Source organism: Lepisma saccharinum, chromosome 21 (genome assembly GCF_977018435.1).
Source record: "Lepisma saccharinum chromosome 21, izLepSacc3.1, whole genome shotgun sequence".
NCBI lineage: Eukaryota > Metazoa > Arthropoda > Insecta > Zygentoma > Lepismatidae > Lepisma > Lepisma saccharinum.
In genome coordinates, this window is record NC_139249.1 from 47,861,142 (window position 1) to 47,887,244 (window position 26,103).

The 26,103-nt window shown below is 41.6% G+C and overlaps 1 protein-coding gene across 1 annotated transcript in view; it reads right to left on the minus strand.

The window, feature by feature from the left end:
• The window catches only part of LOC146004163 (sodium channel protein Nach-like), a 56,145-nt gene extending 30,276 nt beyond the window's left edge, over positions 1–25,869 (minus strand). The window contains exons 1-3 of the mRNA XM_083142830.1: positions 25,819–25,869; positions 22,685–22,864; positions 1,881–2,003 (exon numbers count right to left, since the gene is read on the minus strand). Of these exons, the coding sequence (XP_082998956.1) occupies positions 1,881–2,003; positions 22,685–22,864; positions 25,819–25,865 (350 nt within the window). The 5' untranslated portion in view covers positions 25,866–25,869. The remainder of the gene's footprint in view (positions 1–1,880; positions 2,004–22,684; positions 22,865–25,818) is intronic.
• Positions 25,870–26,103: the final 234 nt, after the last annotated feature.

Consider the following 26,103-nt stretch of genomic DNA (forward strand, 5'->3'; position numbering starts at 1 on the left):
TGCTCAGTCAACACTTCGCGCGTTGTACGTATACAGTTGATTTCGTCGGTTGCTCGTTGGCAACACTGTAGGTGGGTAGCGTGACCTTGACTGGACTGTTTTCGCAACGAGAGCTTTTAGTTGACATTTTATTTCCTTTATGCTTAAGATAAGAGTTATTCTGACTGTGCTTCAAGTGCATTTAGTCACAGTTCCGGACGAACTTAAGAAACTCGGACCTAATCTTTCTCACAATGTTGACGAGGAGTGTAGGTATGGCTAACACGTGTTCACGTGAATGCCTGCACATCCAAGAATTAGAAGTATCTAAGGTAAACACGTGGTGGCCACAGGCCTTGTCAACATTGTGAGGCGGATGAGGTACGGCTGATTTAGGCTTGTCCGAAGCTATTATATATATGAGTGTATTATCAGATAGGTTTAAATATTATGCCTTTGCTTTAACTGTTATATTGTTGATTGAAAATATTTCGCTCAGTTTAACATTTGTAAACTATAAAAACAGAAACATATAAACCTTCATAAAATTAAGAATTTATTATATTACAGTTTTTCGAATTGTTTTTAAGAATTAAACTGATAGCACATACTGGGAGCCATTTTCGAATTCAGCACGACAAGTGTGATAAGAATTACCTATCAAATCTAAGTTTACAAAAAAAAAATTAAAAATTTGTACATCAAAACATATTAGTAGGACTGAAGAAGAATTTGTCTGGATATGCTTTAACATTGCAACGAAAACATGTACTATACTTTTTTTTTTGGTCCCCGTCGACCTCAATTTCCTTGCCATATTCTACGTAGAAGCTCCTGAATGCCACTTTACCTTGTTTCCAGTCTTACGGCGGGCGCCCTATAAGCTGGCAAGGGAGGTGGGGAGCGGGGAAGCGACCAATCCAGCACGATATGAAACGCAGCAGCGAGTAGAACGAGGTTCACGTAGTACTTTTTCCCCCGCGTCATATCTCTCGGCGCCACTACTATTGTCTGGTTGGTCTGCAGCGTAATCCCCGCTTCCCTTGCCAGAACCATGACCGGCTGCCGTAAGAGTGGAAAAGACCTTTAGTTGTATGCATAGCTCATATGCTCATTTCATTACCTATAGTTGTCTTTGGCCTCCAGCGTGAGGTTTGTTCTCCACACTGTCTTGTCCTTCTCGAAACGTTCTCGATAAAATACGCATCTTTACCTCGGACAAAAATTCATCTGAAATCTGTGATGCCCCGTAAAAGTTTCAGACGAAATAATATCTTCCTGTGTCAAAAATGTATGGTTATGTAATGCGCATGCGCACTAGATGGTACATTTGAAACTGATTAAGACTGGCTGGTGCAACAGTGCGGGATCCGACTAGTGGTGATGACAAACTGGAATATGACTCCTCTTTCCATCCATCAATTCCTGCATCTAAGATAACTAAATTCTCGTTCACATATGTATCATATACCAAATAAATTAATTAATGATCATTCGTAAACATTATTCGTAGTAAGTTCAGCGCACGTATTGCTATTCTTGTACTGTATTGATCTTCTTTTGCGATGGTTTTCTGCTATTCTGAGTACATGTGATGATCAAGATGAATGAAAATTAGTTGTAATTAATGAAGGACCAGGTCAGGACCAGCACTTTCTTAGGTAAGACCATGCGTCTACCACTCAGCACGCTAGGCCTTCGAGATGACTTTTCGTTGTTCTCACTTATCCTGTCACCTCACCTAATATTCCCTATCCAAATTTTGTTAACCACTTAGCCCATTAACCTATGAGATGTTTATTTTTGCCAACGAATACCGTGAACGCTATATGAATATAAACATTCTAACAAAGTTTGGATCAAGTTTGAATGAGAATAAATGTTTGTCATTAAAAATTTACCCTGTTTGTTTGGAAGCCAAAACAAAACATCCTGGAACTTCAGAGGGCAGTACGTGGATGCAGGAACAGCAGTCAAAGGGAACCTCATTAATAGTGCATTCAAGAAACACTTCGTTGCACGGTCTAGAAAAAAATGGAAAATACAATTATGCATCTTTTACTCTATAATAAATGGGTAGAATGATTATTTCATGTCTATAAAGTTTATCAATAAAAGTTTTAGCACATCTAATGCAATTCGAAGAAATACTGTAACTTACATGCTTAGATTCAGTCTGTATTTTGCCAAAATGATAAATAAATACACAATATACTGCATGTGATTAATATAAGTAATTATAGGAGATTATTAATTATATAATTAATAGTCAGTAATTGTAACTGTCACATATAGACTTTGATTTTAGGTTTTCCAGGCGACCTAGCTGAAAAAACTTAAAATGAGAAAAAATGTAAAATCTGGCAATTTTTTTTCAAATAATGCTATGTTGAGACCATGAAGATCGTAAAATCCGGAAACGTAAACTTAGGGTTTTCCTGTATACATTTTAATGTGGACAATTTAAACAACATTCATGTTCCTGTTTGCTACCCGAAATAAGTACGCAGTACTATAAGAGTGGAATAGTGAATCTGATGTAAGTGTAAATATAATTTGAAAGGTATAAACTATGGAAATGTCGTAACTTTTTATTTTTTGAATGTGTCATTTTGTAAGCAATTAGAGGAATTAAGCTAAAATTTATATATAGGACCATGATAAAATTCAAGTATAATTTCCGGTTTTCAAGGCGAACCATCCAAAATGTCAGGGTTACAAGCAGATGCTTTCTCTATTTCAACTTTGCCTATTACCACACACAAATAACATTTGTCTGTTCTATTACCGCTTCTCACCCTCCCCACACACAAATACAGTCCCTACCAAAACTTTAAGACCACCTTGTCACGTGTTTTTCAGACAAACAGAAAAAGTACATATGCGAGTGCTTTTCATGAAATAAACACTTTAGTACAAAATTGGAATTATTATGTAATGTTATTGAAAGGTGCATCAAGATCAAGAAAGTGTAAGGGCATATTAATGCACTTATAACTAATAGATGCAACTAAAGGTACAATTTGTAAAATCATTAATTCTGAACTTTCAAAAAATACTTGGAAACAAACATTTCTCCTGAAATTAGATGAATGAAGTGTGAAATTTTAATAGTCAATAGGTCCACCTTTAAGTTTCAAGCACATTTGCACACGTTTTCTTATGCTGCGGACCAATTTCTGGCATTCTTGGGGCGTAATCTCATTTCATACTTCTGAGATCTGTTCACGAAGTTCCTGGACATTCCTTGGCTGGCGAAGACCAATATTATTCCATAGGTTTTCTATAGGATTCAGGTCCGGACTTTGTGCTGGCCAAGGCAACAATGGGATTTCCCTCGCTTGAATCCAAGCCATTGTTGCTGCTGACGTGTGGCAAGTCTCGCGATAATCCGGTCCTCGCGTACAGACGTTACCCTGGGGCGGCCGCAGCGTGGTTTATCAACCACTGTACCTTGCTGCTTGAATTTGTTTATTGTGTTCGCCACGCAGGTTTTACTCACATTCAATGCAACTGCAATTTCTCTATGAAACCTATTGCATCTGTACATTCCAATTATTTGCCATTTCACGGCCACGGGCGGCACAGATTTTTTCCCCATTATCACGTAGCTTGCGATTCAAACAGCCTGTTTATTATCAAGCGTAACGAAAACAGGTTTGGTCTTGCACAATGCTGCTACTCGAGATATGTCTTTCTGCGCCATCTATTGACACACATTTCAACTAATGACTGATAAAATTTGTTCACTGCAGCGCAGTCGCTGAGTAAGATATTGTCATCTGAAGACCTCTCAGTTTTCGCTGTATTTTTTTTTAATTTGCAAATTTTAGAAAATTTTTTCGATTTTTTTTTGCGCCAAAACCTTCGTTCATGTTCCACAATACAGGAAAAAATTCCAACCCTGTCATAACGACGTCGGTTACTTTGTATACACATTCATCTGTACTTCAAAATGCTGGATTTTTCAGTTAAGAAATTTGATTTTCCACTTTCGTATCTCAAGAACTACAAGACGTATACCAATATTTCTTCGGCAGTATATGCCTCACACACTATATTACTTCCATACAATTTCACTCCATATTTGTTCCAAAAACTTTCGGTCAGGATTGATTTATATGAAAAAAGTTAGTGGTCTTAAACTTTTGGTAGGGACTCTATATTAACAATATAAATATCTGTGTGATTCCAATGTATCAAAAAATTCAAATTCCATTCAATTGTACGGTATAACACCATTAAGCCTTGTTTCCATGATATGAAAAACTCAATATGCTGACCAAGGCAGAAATTTATTTTATTATAAAACATATACTGAACGTATCGTTTCAACCTTCTAGCAAGGTCTTCTTCAGACTCTGCACCAAGTACAAATGTGACAAGGTACAAAACAGGACAGTAGTACAGGTGGCCCGGTTCTAAATCCTCATTTGGGGCTCGAATCATCATGTGGGGCTCGCAGTGGTGCCAACTCACCCCCCGAAAATTTCACCAACTGATATTTTGAAGCCTTTCACGGTGTATGTTAACCTCACAAGCAGTGTTGCCAACTCGGCGTAGCCTTTTATGGTGTATGTTAACCTCACCAGCAGTATTTCCAACTCGGCGTAGCCTTTCACGGTGTATAATTTTTTTAGCTTTTTTTTTTGTGTGTGTGAGTGTACATGTGTTCGGGCGAGGCGTAGCTTTTTACGGTGTATGTTAACCTCACCAGCAGTATTTCCAACTCGGCGTAGCCTTTTATGGTGTATGTTAACCTCACAAGCAGTGTTGCCAACTCGGCGTAGCCTTTCACGGTGTATGTTAACCTCACAAGCAGTGTTGCCAACTCGGCGTAGCCTTTCACGGTGTATAATTTTTTTAGCTTTTTTTTTGTGTGTGAGTGTACATGTGTTCGGGCGAGGCGTAGCCTTTCACGGTGTATGTTAACCTCACAAGCAGTGTTGCCAACTCGCTTTACAAAAACACTCGCTGAAATGGCGCTCGCTGAAATAGCGCTCGCTAAAAATGGGCGCTCGGGGTTAGTTCTCGGAGAGAGGTTAATTTAACCTAATTTTTTTTTACCTCTGTCTTCCACATGTATGTAATGCGATTTGAGGAGAAGAGGGTGAATTAACCTTATGGCTGACAATGTTCTATAAAATAACAATTCCTATGAACTCTGTAAATTTCCGAACATATGTTGTATTCACACTTTTACATATCTTCGAGTGTACATTACAAATCTGCAAACAGATTGTGGCTAACTCGTACTGTTTAAGAGATGAACCTACTTCCGGTCGCCATTTTGGATTTCCGAGCATAGGTTGTATTCACACTTTTACTTATTTTCAAGTGTACATTACAAATCTGCAAACAGATTTTGGCTATCTCGTACCGTTTAAGAGATAAACCTACTTCCGGTCGCCATTTTGGATTTCCGAGCATAGGTTGTATTCACACTTTTACTTATTTTCAAGTGTACATTACAAATCTGCAAACAGATTTTGGCTATCTCGTACTGTTTAAGAGATGAACCTACTTCCGGTCGCCATTTTGGATTTCCGAGCATAGGTTGTATTCACACTTTTACTTATCTTCGAGTGTACATTACAAATCTGCAAACAGATTTTGGCTATCTCGTACCGTTTAAGAGATGAACCTACTTCCGGTCGCCATTTTGGATTTCCGAGCATAGGTTGTATTCACATTTTTACTTATTTTTGAGTGTACATTACAAATCTGCAAACAGATTTTGGCTATCTCGTACCGTTTAAGAGATGAACCTACTTCCGGTCGCCATTTTGGATTTCCGAGCATAGGTTGTATTCACACTTTTACTTATCTTCGAGTGTACATTACAAATCTGCAAACAGATTTTGGCTAACTCGTACCGTTTAAGAGATATTCCAAAATTATATATATATTTGATAAGCGACAACAACAGAGCCATCTCTGTACAAATGTTGGAACTCGATGAATGCTTGAGTGGGACAAGTTATTTTTTTTCAGTACGTCAACATTTTTAATTTTTTTTTGCCAGTGAATGGGTTAGGTGACTTGCAACGACGAAGGCCTTCTAGCAATACGAACTTAGCTTATGCCGGCGTAATTCGCTAAAATATCTTTAAATTTGCATATTTCTCATACCGCCGTATCTTGTTCTATTAGACCTCTTCAAGAAAATCGCCAATTAGTGAAAACTAATTGAGCACAACAGCAAAAGAGGTGCTAATAGGGCAAGCATACAATAATATGGGGATATGTGAATTGTCGGTTTCTTCGATTCAGATAAATGGATCGAATTGAAACTGGGATATTTTGCATTTTTTTTATATGATAGCTAAAATAACAGAGATTTTGATTGGCTAATAATTTATACGTGGTGTTTTCTGATTGGTTTAAGTAAGCAAAATTTCTATTGGCTGTCTAAAGCCGGAGCACAGCGCTGATTTCTCACCTTTGCTGGATTGGCAGAGGAATCCACATGGCGGGGGATAGAACCTGAACGGGCTCCACCAAAGTATAGGAGACTAGAAGCATATAATTTGGCGGAAAAACCTAAGTAAGGTCATAGAGAATATTTCAAAAAAAGATTTTTTTTTAAAAAAAAAGTTAACAATTATATTTTGCATTGCACAGCATTGGATATTAAATAACATACCCCCAAAAAATCTCTGCATTATGCGTTCTGTAAAAAATTGCCCTACGTGCCAAACTGCTGTGTCAAGTAAACATTTTCAAAGGCACTGTCGTACTTGTGTGCCGGGAAAACAAATATGTGCGACCAAACTGTGCTCTAAGTGTGGAAAAAATATTTCTATTCCCAACTTCAAGCGACACCAGCTTACTTGCAAGAGCACTGGAACATCTCTACCGCAACCTTCCAAGCGAAAGGTAGAAGTAACCTCTCTCGATGCATCGCCACCTGCCAAACGCGTCAAGCTGGCGAAGAAAGCAGACCGGTTTGCGTTTGAGCATTTATTAGAAGACTTTGACATAACATCAGACAGCTTCTGCGATGTGCGTAGTTTTCTGGGGAGCGAGCGAGCTAAGATAATATCCATCCTCAACAATGCATTGGCCACACACTCCACTAAATTCTATGCTGTGCTATGCTGCAAGTATAAGAAACCGTCTGATAAAATATATAAATTCTTCCATGCCACAAAAGCAAAAACACTGCATCAGGCAGATGTCACTGACCTCGACAGCATCTACGACAAGTTTGTCGAGGAGCTTGTGGCAAAGCACGAGGAGCATCAGGCTGAAGGCTCGGGCGGTTCGCTGTGTGGCGACCCCCACAAACTTTGTTTGAAACTTAACAAATTCCTGCCACTGGCAGGGTCTAGCTATATTGCCCTGCCACCCGAGGTTAAAGCAAAAAAAGCTATTCTCAATATTCAGAACAAAGACACCAAATGCTTCCTCTGGTCGGTGCTGGCAGCATTGCACCCTATACCTTGGGAAAAGAGTCCACGCCGTGTTGCACACTACAAGCAATATGAGTTGGAACTGGAGGATGCAATGGCGGGGATTGCCTACCCTGTAGAAGTCTCGCATATTCGCAAGTTTGAGGTTCGTGCTCGTGACTTGTTGGGCCTGCAATTAGCCATCAATGTTTACGGTCTCGAGAACAAACATGAGGTCTACCCCATCCGCGTGAGCAACGTGAGCAACAACAACGAGGCACGAGAAATCAACCTCCTGCTCATCAAGGACGAAACCCATCACCATTACACCCTCATTCGCTCGCTCTCTCGGCTTGTTTCGAGCCAACGGAGCAGTGATAGTCACCACGTCGAGGTGTGTCGCAGGTGCTTGTCTACATTTCGCAATCGAGAACAGCAGGATTACCGGCGCATCAGAGGTCCCAACATTGCTGCTGAGAAGCTAGCTCGCCACATGCTCTACTGTGGTACCAACAAGCCTGCACGAACTATCCTGCCCGAACCTGGTGCAGTAGAGTGCTTTCGCAGGCACAGTGCTATGGTGAAGCATCCTGCCTATATTGTAGCAGACTTCGAGGCCTTTCTTCAACCTCTGTCTAACTGCGAGCCCAACCCCGAAACATCCTCTACCATTCCTTTCCAAATCCACGAGGCCTCGAGTTACTCCTATGTTGTGGTGTGGCGAGACCAACATATTGCCTCCGAGCCCTATGTGTATCGCGGTCCCGACCCGGTCAAACACTTCCTGGAGAGAATGCAACAGGAAGCCATCAAGATAGGGAAGGTGCTGTTGGCCCCCAAGCCCATGCTGCCTCTGTCTCCCAAAGACAAGCATCAGCACGAAATAGCTCTAAATTGTCCTGTTTGCAACTCGGTCTTCACTGACGATAACAAAAAGGTCCACCACCATGACCATTATGGGACCGGAAGCTACATTGGCCCGTGGTGCAACAGATGTAACTCAAGAGCCAGGGACCCGCGCTTCATACCGGTCTTTTTTCACAATGGCTCGGGATATGATTTTCATCACTTGGTCACACATCTAGGGTACGACAATGCAAGAATCAATGTCCTGGCACAAAACGAGGAGCGTTATATTAGCGTCAGCAAGTGGGTGCCGATCCCCGGCGACTCAAAAAACAGGAGCATCGAGCTTCGGTTCCTCGACTCTCTGAGGTTCCTCCAGGCAAGCCTGGATGCTCTTGCTGGGAAGCTCAGAGACGACCAACTAGCCATTACCACATCAAGTTTCCCGAACTTAGATGTCGCACTCATCAGACGTAAAGGGGTCTACCCCTACGAATACGTCACCGACCCTTCCAAGTTCGAAGAAGAGTTGCTGCCTCCCCAGGATAAGTTCTACAGCCAGCTGAGAGGTTCAGGTATTACCGACGAGGAGTACAAGCATGCTCAGTCTATGTGGGTCAAGTTGGGTTGCCGAACTTTTGGTGATTACCACGATGCATACCTGAAGCTTGATGTGACGCTTCTTGCCGATGTGTTCCAGGCGTTTCGGGCGACTGCGATAAACATTTACAACCTGGACCCTGTATATTTTTACAGCCTTCCTGGACTGGCATGGTCGGCCATGCTCCTGCTGACTAAAATTAAACTTTCCCTTATCTCCGATATTGATATCATGCTTTTCATCGAGAGAGCTATCCGGGGCGGCATGGTCCAAGTGTCGCAACGCTTCGCACACGCCAACAATCAGCACATGGCCACTGGTTACGACCGCTCCCAACCATCAAGCTACATCATGTACACTGATGTGAATAATCTTTACGGGCACTCCATGATGCAGCCACTCCCAACAGGACAGTTTGAGTGGGTTGATCCTTTATACCACGACATCGAAAAAGAGTGCGACGAGTTTGGGTTTTTTGCCGAGGTGGACCTTGACTTCCCCGAGAAGCTGCAGGATACATTCTGTGACCTTTCGCCTGCTCCGGAATTCAAGTGTCCACGTGGCTCAGATCAACCAAAGCTCGTCATGGACTTGGAGCCCAAAAAGCGTTATGTGCTACACTACCGGAACCTCCAGTGGTTAATGCAGCAAGGGGTCTCGGTCAAAGCAGTTCACCGCGTGCTCTTGTTCAGGCAGTCTCCATGGTTGAAGCCGTACATCGAACTGAACACCGAACATCGCACTGCTGCCACTTCGGAACTTGATCGCGATTTTTTCAAATTAATGAACAATGCGGTATTTGGGAAGACCATGGAGAATGTGCGAAATCGCGTTGATGTGAGGTTGGTGACGAAGAAAACACAGTGTCGTCGACTTGTTGCAAGCTCGCTGTTCAGATCTCGAACAATTTACAACGAACAGATGTCTCTGATTCACATGAACCGGGGCGAGGTGCTACTCAACAAGCCCATCTATGTGGGAGCTGCAGTTTTGGATCTGAGCAAGTTGTGCATGTTCGAGACATATTACGACATACTACGTGCACACTACAACCACAATATCTCACTCCTCTACACAGACACAGACAGCTTGGTGTACCATGTTCGCACGGCCGATGCGTATGGTGATATAGCCAAAGTTCCAGCTCTTGTCAAGCTCTTCGACACATCGGGCTATCCCCAGCCAAACCGGTATGGAATTCTGCCCCGAAACAAAAAAATACCCGGCAAACTCAAGGACGAGAAAGACGGGGATGTGATTGTGGACTTTGCTGGACTTCGTGCCAAAGCCTATGCGATCCGGGCTGAGGGTTCTGTAACAAAAAAGGCAAAGGGTGTAAGCAGGCAAGTGGTTCGGGAGCACCTCAAGTTTGAGGATTACCTCGAGTGCCTCAGAACAAAATCGCCCATTCTACAAAAAGAGCATCGTATCCAAAGCGTCGATCATGTGCTTACAACTAATATTGTCAGGAAAGTTGCTCTGGATGCACACGACGACAAGAGGTGTATTCTTGAATGTGGGGTCCATACACTTCCGTGGGGCCACTATCGCCTCCAAACTAGTAAGGCCTGCCCAGAGTGCAACAAAAAGTAATAGGCAATGCAAAATGAAAAAAAAATCAATTTTAATTTACTTCAACTTCCTCGATTACATGCATGGCACAGCAAAATTAAACTTCTGGGAAACTGCTTATTGTAGTTGTGTGCTATTTTTTTAATTTTTTTTTTGTATCTAAAACTGTTCAGTTACTCTTTCATTCTTGACGTCATACACAAATGTTTTCTCTGCAATAAGAATAACACTGCACAGAGTATCTGCAGGCAAGGCGTCGTGGAACTCGCATACAATCTTGATGTTGGTACGATCGTTAACAACCACCTGTTTTCTTTTAGATGTGTTGATGACAAACATGGGTCTGCGAGCTATGAACTCGTCGGGGTTGTAGTACACGTCCACATTGCCGGAGGTCACTCTCTTGTAAGCTGTGTACGCCTCGTAAAGTTTCAGGTAATCATCGTTTGTAATGTTTAAGTTATAATTCTCGCGTGGAAAAACTTCATTCCTTCCATTTTTGAGGTAAACATTCTTAATTTTGCAATTATCGAACTGGCTAGAATCTTTCTCTTGGTTATTATCTTTCCCCGTCTGGAAGAGCACGACGGTAAACTCTGGCATATCGTACCGGATGCTGTTGAACTGCGTAGTAACATCAAATTCAAAATGGCTGCCAGAAGCAGGTTTCTGCACGCACTGGTAGCCGTAAAATTGGATGGGTACTTGGGGGTTCTTCAAAATATCGGCTTTGTACTTGAGACCGTAGTTAGATTCGTATTCTACCACAGGCATGCGCAGCTCCATGAACTGGATGACGCACTTGGCTGCGTCGGGTAGTGTGTTGGCAAGTGCTGCACCGTCTGCACCCAAGGTGCTGTAACGCATCAGCACATCGTTGTCATTGGCGCTTCTGCGAAAAGTGACGCGCAAGCCACCCTTCCACATAATCTCCGTGTAGTCGGAGAAGAAGCCTGGAAGCAAGCGCATGGGAAACAGTACTGTGTGGCTTCGAGTTTTGATTTTTGTATCTGCTTCGAATCCCCCTGCCTGGTAATATGCCGCATCGCTCTTGGAGAGTTTCAGTGTTCCCACAGCTGTAGAAGTAATCCCGGGGTAGTCAACCCTATCGATGACGGTGCCATGCTTTCTAACTTCCACTTGCGAGAACAGATGCGGCACAAAATTGTCCACAAGTTTTAAATTTGCATTGGCGTTAAATGCTTCCCCGTTGTCTCTCTTCACCACATCAAACTTGATATACAAATCAGCTCTGTGAGGGTGAATGAACCCATCCCCGACGTCCACATCGTATTCGATCTCCCTGTTCGGTTCGTTCAAATTGGCGAACGTGCGACGATTGGGTGGGAAAGATTGCAACTCGTAACTTTCGATTTGCTCCATGATTGTTATTTATTATACGTTAATCTCCACGACGGCGGTGGTAGTAGCTCCGGCAAAATTCACCACCTCATCTTTTTCGTTTGTCACTGCCAATTCTATGTTGTCTATGCGATTACGAGATATAGGGAAGTATATCGGTGGTGAGGGTGTGTATATAATCGGTTCCATGAATTCAGAGTTTGGTTTGAACGTAGCGATGATACCTGTCTGCTTGTGGCTGCCTGGGATGCCATCCGAGGATTTGGTGATCATGCCTTCTGCCACGTTGCAATGTATGTTCAGAGTTTCGATGGCTAGAAATTTAGGAATGTTGGCACCGATGTGCTTGATGCCAGGTTCGAGCTTTGTGTTGTTCTCGAATCCCAGAAGCTCTCCAACAGTGCCTAGGTCTACTGTTTCCGTAGCAGACACAATTTCAACTCTGTGAGTTACAGAATTTTGAGATAGCAGTATATTTCTTGGCAATTGGGCTTGCAAGGTAGACAGATTGTACTGTCCTGGCGTGATAACTATTTTTTCATTTCCAACAGTAATTTTGTTATTGTGCTCCGTGACATTGGGTATCAGGTACATGCTGTAGAATGCACGAAGAGCAATAGATTTAGGATAAATAATGTCGTCATGCAACGCGAGTTTCAAGACCGAAGTCTCGCTGGTGAGATGGAACACTCCCATGGTGTTTTAGGTACCACAATGCTTTCTGAAAATGCTCCACTGAGGGGTTATTTATTTTAGACATGTATGCGAGAACGGAAAGGCATAGGTGGCCGCAGTTAACATCGGTGAAACCCTGGATGCGTTTGTCATTGTAGTAGAGGTTGGCAACACTGAGATACTTCACCAACCTGGCAGGCGGTGTGCCACCGAACGAATCGAAAACAAATGCATTGTTATCGTCAATTTTGAGGTAGCATATCCAATGTGTACCAGGATTTTTGTAACTGTCCAGGTTGACCACGCCATACTCCTTTTTCTTCACAGCAGAGGGTAGAGAATCGGACATGAAAACACCCCTGAAGTTCCTTATTCCCAACAGTTCGATCAGAGATTCAATATCGAAGTTGGACAGGGCTTCTTCTTTTTTTTATATTTCTTCAAAGCATCGAGGTTGCTTTTTCGCTTTTTGGTCACACCTTTCCCCTTCTTTTCCATAGCCAGGTTGTGACGTTTCTGTTCTTCCAGCTCGGCCTTGTTCTTTTTTGCATCGATGACGGTTTTGGCAATGGCAGCACTGCCTCCTGCCAAGCTGCCCACTGCACCCAAAGCTGCCAAGATGGCCGGAATGCTGAATATGAAACCTCCAATCTTCTGCTGCTTCCGCGAATATTGCAACTTTTTCAATTGTGGAGTGCTGAGCAGCAATTTCATTCCGTGTCCTTTAGACAAGCATGAACGTTTCTTCTCGCGTTGTTTCTTGGTGAGTAACCCATCGAGGGCACCCAGCGTTTTCAGATTCGAATATGGTATCTGGTACACGACGCCCTTGGGCTTCATGATGTAATTTTTTTTTTACGGTATGTTATTTTATATATGTTCAGAGATTTTTTGTTTTCCCTCCCGTGTAATTTTTTTTACGGTATGTTATTTATATATACTTTGCAGCTATTAAACAAATTCTATTATGTGCTTTGTTTTCTTACCAAGAAGTTCTTTTGTCCCCTTGTACACGATTCGAGTTGTACTCTCGATTAAAATAGATAGCTTCTCGTCGGATAACATGCTAGCGTATCGATCTGGTAAAAATAGACTGTATTGTCCGTTGAGCAACAGACGTACTTTGGGACCATACTGGGTTGCAACAATTGAACCGGAAGTTATTGCGTAAGGTTTGTCCACTTCCAATTCCTGAATTTTTACATACTCGACTGACAAATTTAGCATTTGTTTTAATGCCTGGACGTCACTAATTTTTTCACTCATATCGAAGAAATATTTTTTTTTGGTCTCGTAGATTTTTTACAGTGTGTTATTTATAGAAAAAAGTTTCGGCATTGCCTAATGCGATGAGGTGATCGATGATCCTACTGGTTTCAGCATTTGAAGCATACCAGTCGTCTGTATATCGTCTCCTCCCCTGTCTCCACTCGTGAAGTTCGTCCATCTTATCAGCCAATTTTTCATCAGCAGCCCGAAAAAGAGCATAGGGAGAAGAAGAAGATTTTACATCGCTTATTTTTCTCAGATGATCCAGAAGTAGCATTTCACAGGGCAAGCGAAATTGTGGTGTTATTTTAACTAAATCAATAAGCTTTTTAACATCCTCGTGACTATCGTCGAAAATAAATGTAAATATTTTGTATAACACTTCTGTTGGTAAGTCTGTTATATGCGTAGACATTTTTTACTGTATGTTATTTAATTACAGCCCCCACCCCAATTTTCGTTTTGTATTCATGGCAATGGTCGTGCCCAATGCTGCAACCCGTTCACCCAGCGAGGCGTCTCTGCTGACGAGTCTCCCGAACGCGGCATGCTCCAATTTTTTATCAGCATCGTGACGCGCATCTAAATTCGTATATGTGTTGTAAGCAATGTCGTGATCCTTGCATGCAGCATCCAGCAGATTTACCCCCTTGTCACCTCTCTCCAGTCGCCGTTCCAGTTTAGTACCCGGTCCGCAGTATTGGTAACCTGGTAGGTGCATCTCGAAGGGTAGCTTGTTGATGATGTCGTTCACGAGACCTCGACCCTCGGCCACATTCCAGAATTTGGGAGGCAGGGTGTTGATGATTTTGATAAGGTAACCTATACCTTTGTTGTCGTTGACAATAAAGTTGCTAAGCTTGGTGCTAATCATGTCCATGATGCCCACTTTCTCGTTGTGGAAGTTGCGATTGCCTGCATTTTCCTCGCCTGCGATAACCAGCAATCGATCTACAAGCTTCCTTACGTCGTCTACCCAAACAAACTCTTTAGGTAGGGTATTGTAGAGTTTGACACCGCTGCCAGTCTTGAGCTGGTTCCATATTGGCTTGATGAGGTTCCTGTATTTTTCTCCACTGCTTGATTTTACGCGATTCTGTGTTGCATCGTTGTTTTGGTACAGGGCATCCGTCATGATTAAAATTTCTGTGTAACTTTGGTAATCCTCGTCTGTGTAATCTTTAGGTTGCTTTTTGGTGATAAGTTCCCACAGGCCCACAGTGCCAGGATACCTAGTCCAGCTGTTCTTCTCGCCCAAATTAATTTTCACGTCGTCACCTTCGAACGTAACTTTTGACTTTCCAATTTTCCAAACCACACCCTCGTTAAGTTCCACAGAGGGGTACAATCCAAACACCTCGTCCTTTTCAAATTTCCCAGTGCTCAGGTAATCTCTCGCGAACGGACCTAATTCAACTACCTTGTCCGAAGAGGTACTGCCTAGAACCTGACGTCTCAGAGGTGCAGCTCCAAGTTCGAACGGGGTAGTGTGAATACTGGATATCGGTGTAGGCACAGCATAATTTCGAGCAGCAAGTGGCACGAGCTCGTTGATTAAATCTTTATTTTGCTCGGTAACATCTTTGATGTCTTTACCTAGTCCACTTATAGCATCAATAATAGGTTGGTCCTGTCGCTTTTTCTCTTCGTAAATTCCGCGATTCTCTGATTTCCAACCCCTGAAGCGTTTGGCCAGGTAGTCGCGCAGCTTCAAGTTGTCGTCTGCGAGTTTGCGTTTCATCATTTGTTATTTATAATACGTCAAGACGTTTCTTGTAACGTCGCAACGTTTAGAAAGTTGTTTATTTTGTTTCTGTATTTTCCGTCATTGGGTTTCCTCGTCATGTCTATCGTGGCGAATCCGAAATCATCTTGATTCCAGCATGAAGAGCAAAATTTGGAAAACTGATTGTAGTTCATGTCCCCGCCTACATAATCATCGTAAGCATGTTTTAAATTGGTGTGGTCTTGACGAAACAAGCAAATAAAATTAGCGTTGTCTCGGAGAAGCTGCTTGGGAATTTTAGAAAAAGTCTGAGCAAGGTAGAAGCAGTCCATGCCTCTGTGCCGCCCCTGTGTAAAAAAATTGCGAATTTCGTTATGGTTCTCCAGGATGACATCGTCGAAGACCACCACCGAATTTTCATGGCAGCAGTCTAGTGGCATTACTTCGGAGGCAAAAGTAGCTATGCTCAGCCCTTCGTACAGTTTTGTCAGCTGTTGATATTTTGCTTGCTCCAAACTTTTGGAAAAAACATACAAGTGCCTGTTCTTCCAATCTAACCAGTCGGGAGCAAGAAGAAAATTATCAATAAGTAAAGTTGTTTTCCCACACCCTGAAGGTCCGACAATAAGGCAGCGAATGTTGTCCGGCAACAGTTCGCCGTTTTTCCTAGCCTGACGCTCCGGGGGAAAATCTGGTAGTCGCCTCACCACATCCCAAGCACCCGTTACACAATCACCTCGTTTGCATCGATCCAACTTTTTTCCTCGAGTCCCAGCCATTTCACCAACAGTTTGTCACCTTTTCTACGTAATACTTTTTCGATAAGATACGTATTGGGGTATTTTGTTTTAGAGAGTTCCTCCTCGTAGAATCGCCCTTTCAAAATTTCGTCGCGATTATCTTTTATTATATACGTGTGACGGTTACCGGGTAACAATCGAGCAACAGTGAAAAGTTCCGTACTCCAGTTTTTGGTAAAGCCTTTTTCAAACATGCGCTTAAATTTACTAATTCTTACTTGGTCTCCAATTTTGAATTTCGGTTTTTTGTTAGTGGGCCGGTACTTGGGGCAATAAACAGTAGAGATCAATTGTGCCTCATCAGACTTGCTGACATCGGCAGGCTTCATGCGTATCGTGCTATGCAAACTGTGATTATAGTCGTTTACGAGTTCCGGAAGCACATTGACCCACTTGTGGTTACCTTGAAGCGTGAATCGTTTCCACATGCGTGTTTTGAGAGTACGGTTAAAACGTTCCACTACGCTGGCTTTGATGTGACTGAAAGTCGAGTAATGTTGAATATTTTGTTTCTGAACAAACTGTTGAAATATCGAGTTGTAAAATTCCTTTCCGTTATCCGTTTGAAGAAATCGAGGTCGCCTGCCACTTTCATTGAAAATAGTTTTGAATGCTTCCATTACGCACACACCTGTTTTAGCCTTGAGGGGCAAAGCCCACGCAAATTTTGAAAATGTATCTATAACAGTAAGAAGATACTTGTATCCTTTGTTGATTTTATGTAAATTTTTCAGGTTGCCGCTACTCATTTCCACAAGGTCAGCCTGCCAAAGGTCATCCACGCCTTTGGTCACCACCGCCAGTCGTTTGTAGTTTCGTCGTGCAGGTTTATGCAGCTCGTTCACGATACCCTGCCTAGACATGGCGCGAAAATAAGAATATAGCCTGGATGGGATTTCTGGCTGCAGACAATGCTGGGTTTTCTATATACAGCTTGTCACCTATTTCTATGTCGATAATTTGAGTGGCATCTTCGGCATAGGCAGTCTCGCGACTTTCGGGGTGTGTGAAATCGACCAGCTCAACTCCTCTTATTTTAGGCTCATCGCCAATGTTCGTCACGGTCATGATTGGGTAGTGGGTTGCGTGAGGCAAAGACCAGTAGGAAACCTTGACGAACTGAAGTGTGCCAGCGAGGAAAAATTGATGATAAGCTTTTGCAGGAGTCAACATGTAGAGTTTGTAACCTGGATTGAAAGGGGAGGAGAACTCTCTGTTTGGTATGCTGTACAGTTCGATGACAATCGTAGACTTGAGATTGTCGATGCTGGCATTTAGAGTGTTTACGTTGGTTCGAACCTCGGTCTCTATATCCTCCAATCTGCCATTCACCGATTCCAGGTGTTCCTCGATAGCATGAACAACAGTGTCGTAGTTTGGTTTGATCTTTACATCGACAATAAGGCTCTTGAATTTTTCATTTAAGTCATGTAGTTGGGTGCTGAAATTAGCTATAGTCGATTCCTGACTTGCCTCGATACTCCCAATTTGCTCTTTCACGCTGGCAATAATCTGCTGCAGGCTTTCTACAAGCGTCAACTTGGAGCTCTGTATTACAAGGTCGTGGACCTGGGTTCTAATTTCCGCAAACAATTCATGCAGCTCGGTGATGTTCTGGTTGGTAGGTAAAGTCGCGACAGACCCCCGTATCGATTCAATTTCGGATTGGATGTTTTTGATGTCGTCGGATTTGAGTATTCGGTTGAGAGTTCTCTTCACGCTTTTCAATTCCTGAGAGGTAGGCAGGGTGGCCACCGTGTTTTGGAGCGATTCCAAAGCTTTTTTCACCGCGTCCAACTCGGAGGCATCGGCAGCAGCACGTATGCCTTCTTGCAGTTGTGTTATGTCATCCTGGGTGGGAGTAGATTGTTGCAGGGTTTCCAACTTAGTCTGTATGTCGTCGATCAAGTGATGGAAATGAGACAACTCGGATTCTGCATTCAGATTTTCCAGTTTGGCGATTTGCTGTTGAACATTGGCCAGTGTATCCCTGATGCCCGGCAGTTTGGTTTCCAGCTCATCGTGAACGTTCGCCAGATCATTTCTAATGACAGCAAGTGCATCCTCAATATGGGTTATGGTGCCTTGCAGCTTCCCGAAATCCTCGTAGGTCTCAAGTTGGACTTTGATGTTGGCCACGCTACGGGCAATGGCGTTCAGTTCGCTAGACGACGGTAGATTGTTGATAAAATCCTCCAGTGTTTGGAGTTTAGTTTTTACTTCGTTGATGGCCGCATGCAAAGCGTCCGTTTGTAGCTCAGCCTTGATGCTTTCCAACGTAGGGATTTTGAAAGATTGAAACTGTTCGCGCAATTTAGCAATACTAGCGTTCACGCGATCGTAGTCGTCTTGTGTTTTAATGCTCTGGATGATAGTTTGCAGTTCGGTCTGGATGTTGCTTGTTTGGTCCTGCAAGCGTTGTTTCAGCTGTTCAACGTCTGAGGTTTGCGTTTGTTGCAGCTTCAGAAGTTCGTTCTGCAGATTGCCCACACTCAGTGCCAGCTTGTCGAGATTGTCTATCGACGCAAGGTCGGTGTATTTTTGCAGCAGCGATTTTAGCTCTGCATCAATCTTGAGTACAGGGTCCAAGCACTAAGACTGCAAGCTAGCTATCTCGGACTGGAGGCTGGAGTTGAGCGTGGACTGGAGGGCCTGCAGATCGCTTCGCAACTTCTTGACCCTGACGTCGAGCATGAGAAGCTCGTCGCCATGGTCGTCGCGTTTCGTATGGCCAAAAATATCGTTAGGCATTATTGTTATTTATTATAGGATAGCTAATTTTCATTTCTATGAAAAAAAAGATGAGTTTGTCGTAGTCGTCCAAGAGCTCTATGTACAGGCGATCGCCAGCAGATACATCGTACGTGGTGGTACTGTTCATCCTATCGTGTTTGATGCGATAGATGTTCTTGCCGGAGGAAATTTTGGCCTCTCCTTTATTCTCGGGATTCATGTCAAACTGCAGTTTGCCGGAGATGGGGAATTGGTAATATTTCAAGTTGTTGTTGAATATGTAGAAAGTCTTGCCCACATCCTCGTCGTACTGGGTCAGGATGCTATTCAAGTGTATAATCAACAAACCGTTGAGTTTAGATAATAGGGAGGGCAACAGGTCCCAGCTCGCAGGTGGCGACGGTGCACTTTGGGCGAATGCCTCCATAGCCTGCTTCCTGAAGCCAAACAGGTTCATAGGCATTGTTATTTTATTTTATATTTAGCGATTTGTTTCAAGCGTCAAATAATAATTCGAGCCTCGTCAGTGCTGCCAATTCCTATTTGTAGGTTAGCTTAGCCAGTAAAAAATTATATAGTAGAATTTTTTTTGAATAAATTGGCAAAAAAACCCAAGCCTCAAAGAAGGCTACGCCGAGTTGGAAACACTGCTGGTGAGGTTAACATACACCATAAAAGGCTACGCCGAGTTGGCAACACTGCTTGTGAGGTTAACATACACCGTGAAAGGCTACGCCGAGTTGGCAACACTGCTTGTGAGGTTAACATACACCATAAAAGGCTACGCCGAGTTAGAAATACTGCTGGTGAGGTTAACATACACCGTAAAAAGCTACGCCTCGCCCGAACACATGTACACTCACACACACAAAAAAAAAAGCTAAAAAAATTATACACCGTGAAAGGCTACGCCGAGTTGGAAATACTGCTGGTGAGGTTAACATACACCATAAAAGGCTACGCCGAGTTGGCAACACTGCTTGTGAGGTTAACATACACCGTGAAAGGCTTCAAAATATCAGTTGGTGAAATTTTCGGGGGGTGAGTTGGCACCACTGCGAGCCCCACATGATGATTCGAGCCCCAAATGAGGATTTAGAACCGGGCCACCTGTACTACTCAGGACGATATATATACACAAAATTACTCCCTTCCAGACTATTAGAAAGTTGTGGCCGCGGTGGCTCAGTCGGTAACGCGTCTGACTACCATGCTAAAGGTCCCGGGTTCGATCCCCGGCCGGTTCAAATCCGGGAACTTTTCTAACGGTGGAAGCGGTCCCAGCGTCGAATAACATGGGTACCTGGGGGAAACCCTGGGGGGTAAAGGCGGTCAGGGGCGTGATGCTGATCACATCACCCCCACTCACGACCGGATCAATAAAGTGTCGGGCGTTACCGCCACACCCCCTATACTCCTTCATGGTGTGGTGCTATGCACAGGGGAACACTTTTTTTTTCTGGAACATTCTAGCAAGTGGCTTTCCCTTGTCAACTGTACTTTCACCTGAAAGGCTAAACATTTTCTTCCATCTTGAATGTGGTTGGACTCTTTATCTCACGCTCGTTTTCTTCATTCTTCTTCCTTCTTCTCTCCTCTTTCTCTTTTGTTCTTTCCACTCTTTCTAACACCTTCTTCCATTCTTTGTTTATCTTCAGTCCCCCATTTCAGTTCATTGTGTCTTCTTCACCTTTCTTCAATATTTCCTTGGCCTCCTTCCATTTTCTCACTAGTATTCTCTTCTCCCTTCCTATCTGCTTAGCCTCATCCCACTCTATGTCATGTCCTGTTTCTCTCGTGTGTTTAAATATTGCATTTCTCTCTCTCTTAAGTCGTACATCATCCCTATGTTGTTTCAACTTATCTTTCAGCCTCTTTTTCGTTTCTCCTATGTACACACATTCTTTACATTTCACTTCGTAGATAATGCCTTCCTCTTCCTCTTCTCTGTTTTCCTTTTTCTTGTTTGCATTCTTCGCTATTCTTAAGATGCTTCTCCCTCCCTTCCTGTAAGTTTTAATGCCCGCTTTCCTAAGCACTTTGCATATCTTTTCTGTGGTCTTCCCCTTACTCCTTATTCCAAACCTCCTCTCTTTTTCTTTCTCTTCCTCTTTTTCTTTCTCTTCCAATTCTCCCCTGCCACTTTTCTTCCTTCTTCTATTTATGTCCAGTCTATCCTCCTTCTCATAGCCATTCTTTTTCAGCTTGAAATACATCTACAGATACAAGTCACAAATATTACGGAATGTGGTAATCTAATATGAAAATTATTAATTGTATAAGTACTTCAAAATTTCCTAATCAATTTTTAAAAAATCTTATCTAGCAATAATCTTACATCTCTTAGATACTGTAGATTGTTCTGCAAAGAATACTAAAGAAACAAATAGATTGAGAGAATAGAGTTTTGATTTATTTTCCACGCAGCTTTCTTTCTTTTCCTTCCTCAATAAAATTAATAGCTAAACTGTGAAAAACTTGGTTCAGGGCATTAGGCCGGCCTTACACTGAAGCATTTCCTTTAACATTTTTGCTAGCATAAATGCTTCTAAAATATCATAGCAGGTAGTACTTTACACGGAAGCATTTCATGTAACTTTTTGGTTAGCTTTAGCATTTACAATGTATATTATATACAGCATGAAAGGCACGTTGAGTTACACCATCTATGCTGAGTGCACTGTGTTTACAATTGAATCAACTACAATATTATTCCATACGTGTACAGTAAACGTTGTTAAGTATGTATTTAAGCAGCGCCATTGATTATTACCTAATAACGTTTTATACGGAATGTAATTCCTCTCGGTTGAATAGTTATCGGCTTTTAAAAATGTGAAGTGATACATTGTTTACATCTCACGCGGCCGCCATTACAGCTGCACTCGTGACCTAGAGGTCGCTGATTGGTTATGCTAGGAAAAATGCCACGGAAATAGGACGGGTTCTATTCCATGAAATATACCATGGCATCTGAAAAGCCATAAGATTTTTCATTTTATAAGGTAGCATTTTGGTCATGGCATAAATGTTAAGAAAAATGCTAAGGCAAATACTTTCGTTTAAAGCGGGCGTTAATAAATATGTATAAATTCAATTGGATTTGGATTAATAAAAGTTGCAATTTTTCACATGTACGGAGAAAAATTCAAGCAGAATTCACGCATAATTCCCGGAGGCAATAATTCAAGCATAATTCCAGAAATTCAAGGAATTCCCAGTGAGTAGCCAGCCTGATATAGTAATTAGGTACGTTGGATGATCGGGTTATACGTTTCAGCGAAATCAAGATGGCTGACAACTAAACTGACTTCTATGTTCTCCAAATTCTCATAATATTTTCAATTCTCTGTCTAGACAACAATTTCGTGGATCAAGAAACGAGACTCATCAGTATTAGTGCATTCCTTACTCTATAGTTTTGCAATAAATACTATGGAATATAATATAGTAAGTACATGGTCGAAAACGGTGGGGAGGGCAAATTAGGGATGGTGTGTGTGTGTGTGTGTGTGTGTGCGCTTGCGCAACTTCTTAACAACACTAGCTTCCGTAAAATTATTTCTTCTGATCTGAAATTTTCATATCAGGTAGATGCTTCAAGAATTTGTCTGGAATTGCATTTGAGAGAAATCCGTCAAGACATTTCAATATGGCGGACTTTAAACTGTACGTAACAAAACTTTGGAAAATACACTTGGGGCGGTTGATGCAAGTTTTCTCTTACATTTTAGTCCAGTCCTTTTCAACCGAGCAAAAGGCAAATGCAGGAGCGGTGACGTTCCAAGAAAAATAATCTTCCTCCATTTCATAGGCAACTGAACTGTAATAATACTTCCACCCAAGAGTCTTCACTGTCAGTACTGCGAATGTTGCAAAGCTAATCCAAATTGCAACCCAAATGAACCTACAAAAAGAATACAATTAAATTACACTATTTTATTAATTTTGTAGACATATTGTAGTTCACTCAGCACCATTCGATTTCTGTGCAAAGAAGGGCTGAGCTGTTACCACTTTGAACACATATGCATTCCAATACTGATATTGTAACAATTGATTAATATTACTGGGTGAGTATTCAATTTACCAGTTTTGTTTTAAATTGTTAAAAATATTACATTAGAATGTAAAATACCTGTTATTTAATCACAAAATACAGTTTTTTTTTAAAACATAATATTGGTACAAAATCACTGGAAACTTCCAATGTTGCATAACTTTCAGGATTGATTGAACTAAATTTTTGGGTGCGTCAGCACTTTAAGTCATTTTGCAGCCTTCAATGTACGAGGGGAGAATGAAAAGTTTTGAGCCTCATATGGAAGGAGTGATGATGCTAGGTAGTTAAAATTTTGGAGCCCATCAGATTTTCCTCTTTTCCCTGCTATGAAGAATTCACTTCGAGGACGTCACTTCAACACGGACGAAGGCGGTCATTCAGTTGTGTGAGACTCAGGACAAATCATTGTACGAGATTACTGTAATCAAATTGCAGCACAGAATGCAGAAGTGCATTGATCTGGGGGGAGGGGTGATTATAGTGATTACGTAAAGAGATCATAATGAGAAACTGCAGTTCAAACACCCCTTCCCTGCACTCAGAGAACTAAATATATCATATCGATTGATGCACCAGAATGCATCGATTGATGCACTAAAGTGTGTTTTATGGCTTCTTCAAAGAATCAGATTCACATTTGATGCATTTGGGTGCATTTTTGTATGTCGTGAAATAAACACCAAAGTGCATCCTTTGATTCAAGTGAGGATTACTTTCAGTCGAGATGCACTTCAATGCATCAGTTGATGCGTTTTGATGCACCAGAATGCATCTTTTTTGATGATGCTCTACATAAACTCTGTAGCTCAGACCAAACGTTTTAAATGCATCATCAATAAGATGCATTATGGTGCATCAAAACGCATCAACTGATGCATTGAAGTGCATCTCGACTGAAAGTAATCCTCACTTGAATCAAAGGATGCACTTCGGTGTTTATTTCACGACATACAAAAATGCACCCAAATGCATCAAATGTGAATCTGATTCTTTGAAGAAGCCATAAAACACACTTTACTGTATCGATCGATGCATTCTGGTGCATCAATCGATATGATGCATTTAGTTTTCTGTGTTTGTGAGGCTCAAAACTTTTCACTCTCCCCTCGTATAAGGCAAAATATACCCTTATCTAAAATTCTTACATAAAACATTAAAACAAGGGGTGTAAAAAAGCCCCTTGTGAAAACGTAAAAGTGAGAGGTTGTACAGAGACCTGCACAAGAGAAACACAACACATTAAAAAGTAAGAATGTTCTAAAAACTTCCTCACAGACAGTGGAAGAAACCAGCTCTTCACAAGAATCTAAAAACATTGGATGAAAACTCCGCGAAAGCGTGGCTCGGCATTTTTGTGGCTCCTGCGAACTATCGAAACGCGGGAAAAGTATTGGCTGGCATCGGTAAATAAAATCCAACCCATTCTTTCAGATACTGGCACCACTGGTATCAATCGATAACGATAAATCGATGTCGGTATCGGCTCAGCCCTTATATAAAGTGTAGTTTACTCCTAACTTTTGTTATAATTGGTAAAATTGAAGACATGTTTAGCACAAGCTCATACAATTGTGTACCAGAGTAAGTGCAAGCTGGTGTAAAGAAATGTTACTAACAAGTGATTGAACAAAGTACATACATTTCTTCTTCCATATTTATATATTTCATATTTATTATCTAATAGAAGTCAATTCAAATTAAACAATTGCTATCACAATAAGCAATATAATGTACTGTTTAAGGTACAAGTAGAACTTATAGTTCTATATGATATCATTGTATTAGCAAAACATTAACATAGCAATAGAATAATAACGTAATGTACCCCTTATTTTCATGTTCGAGTTAAGCTTAGCTGGGTAACAGGCAGGAAACTAAAGGAATGTGTTAACTTCAGCACAGCTTCAATACAAAGCATTTTGCAGTTATTGCAGAGGCAAAGTGGGGGAGCAAGAGAGAAAAAAAGGAGGCGGAGCTTAGATGGACAGGATGCAAGTTGAATCTTGAACAGGACAGTCAAAGTTTAGCTTGAAAAGGGGTTAGTCGACATAGTTGATCGGGAATTGTAAAGCTGGGAGTTTGAGTTTTGGGGAGAGAAGAGTTAAGTTTGGATTTGGGGAGACGTCAGCCGAGTTTGATTTCGAAAGGCAGTCAATATTAATTATGAAAAGTGAACGTCAGTTTGAAAGTTGTTTGGGAGTGAAGTGCTGAGAAGTTAAGAGACTAACATCAGCGAGTGAGTGAGAGTTTAACTTGGAAACTCTTATTTATCAACTTTTGAAGAACGAGTCAGGTAATATGCTTTCTCTATCGCCAACCTTGCTATTGCAGTCTTTAGGTTATCTTAACCCAAGATAAGTGAGTTGCCATTCATTTAAAAGGTTGTGTAAATTATGTTTATTAAGGTACCTCCGCAGATAGAAGAAGCAGCCAAGCAAGAGCCTATGAGCTACCACTAACCCCCAATGGTAAGATTTACATTCATCTAAGGGCACCTGGTTCGATCCCAGAACCTTTTAAGGTTTGCAACATACCGTGTTCGGTGGTTGTTTTACGATAATTACATTGTAAAATTATATTCTAATACTGAAAATTACTGCTAAGTAATGGAACAATATATGTAATACAAGTACATATCTTTACAGAGGGGAGGAAATTATGGGCTGGTAATGATTTAGCAAATTCACAGCCCGAATACTGCTATTAACTATATTAAAATTCATACTAGTTAATGCTTATGATTTCAACAGAATAGTTACAATTTGACAAAATAAGTGCATGGTCAATTTTGAACTTACCTCAATAAAGCATGGGGAGCCTCTAAGATATATTTGACCCCATGCATTGTTGATAAATGTATGTATTCTTTCAATATTTTTGAAATAATTTTAATAAATTTTGCAACTCTATTGATTTTGGCTGAGCTGAAATTTGAAGATGTCTACATATTAATAACTAACGCTATTTAAAGAGCATATTTATATCAAGAGAGAATCTTACTAAGGCAAACAATTAATTAATTAATTAATGGAGTTATGTAATTTTACTTTGCCTTCTCTATTTAATAACTATGCAGGATTAAA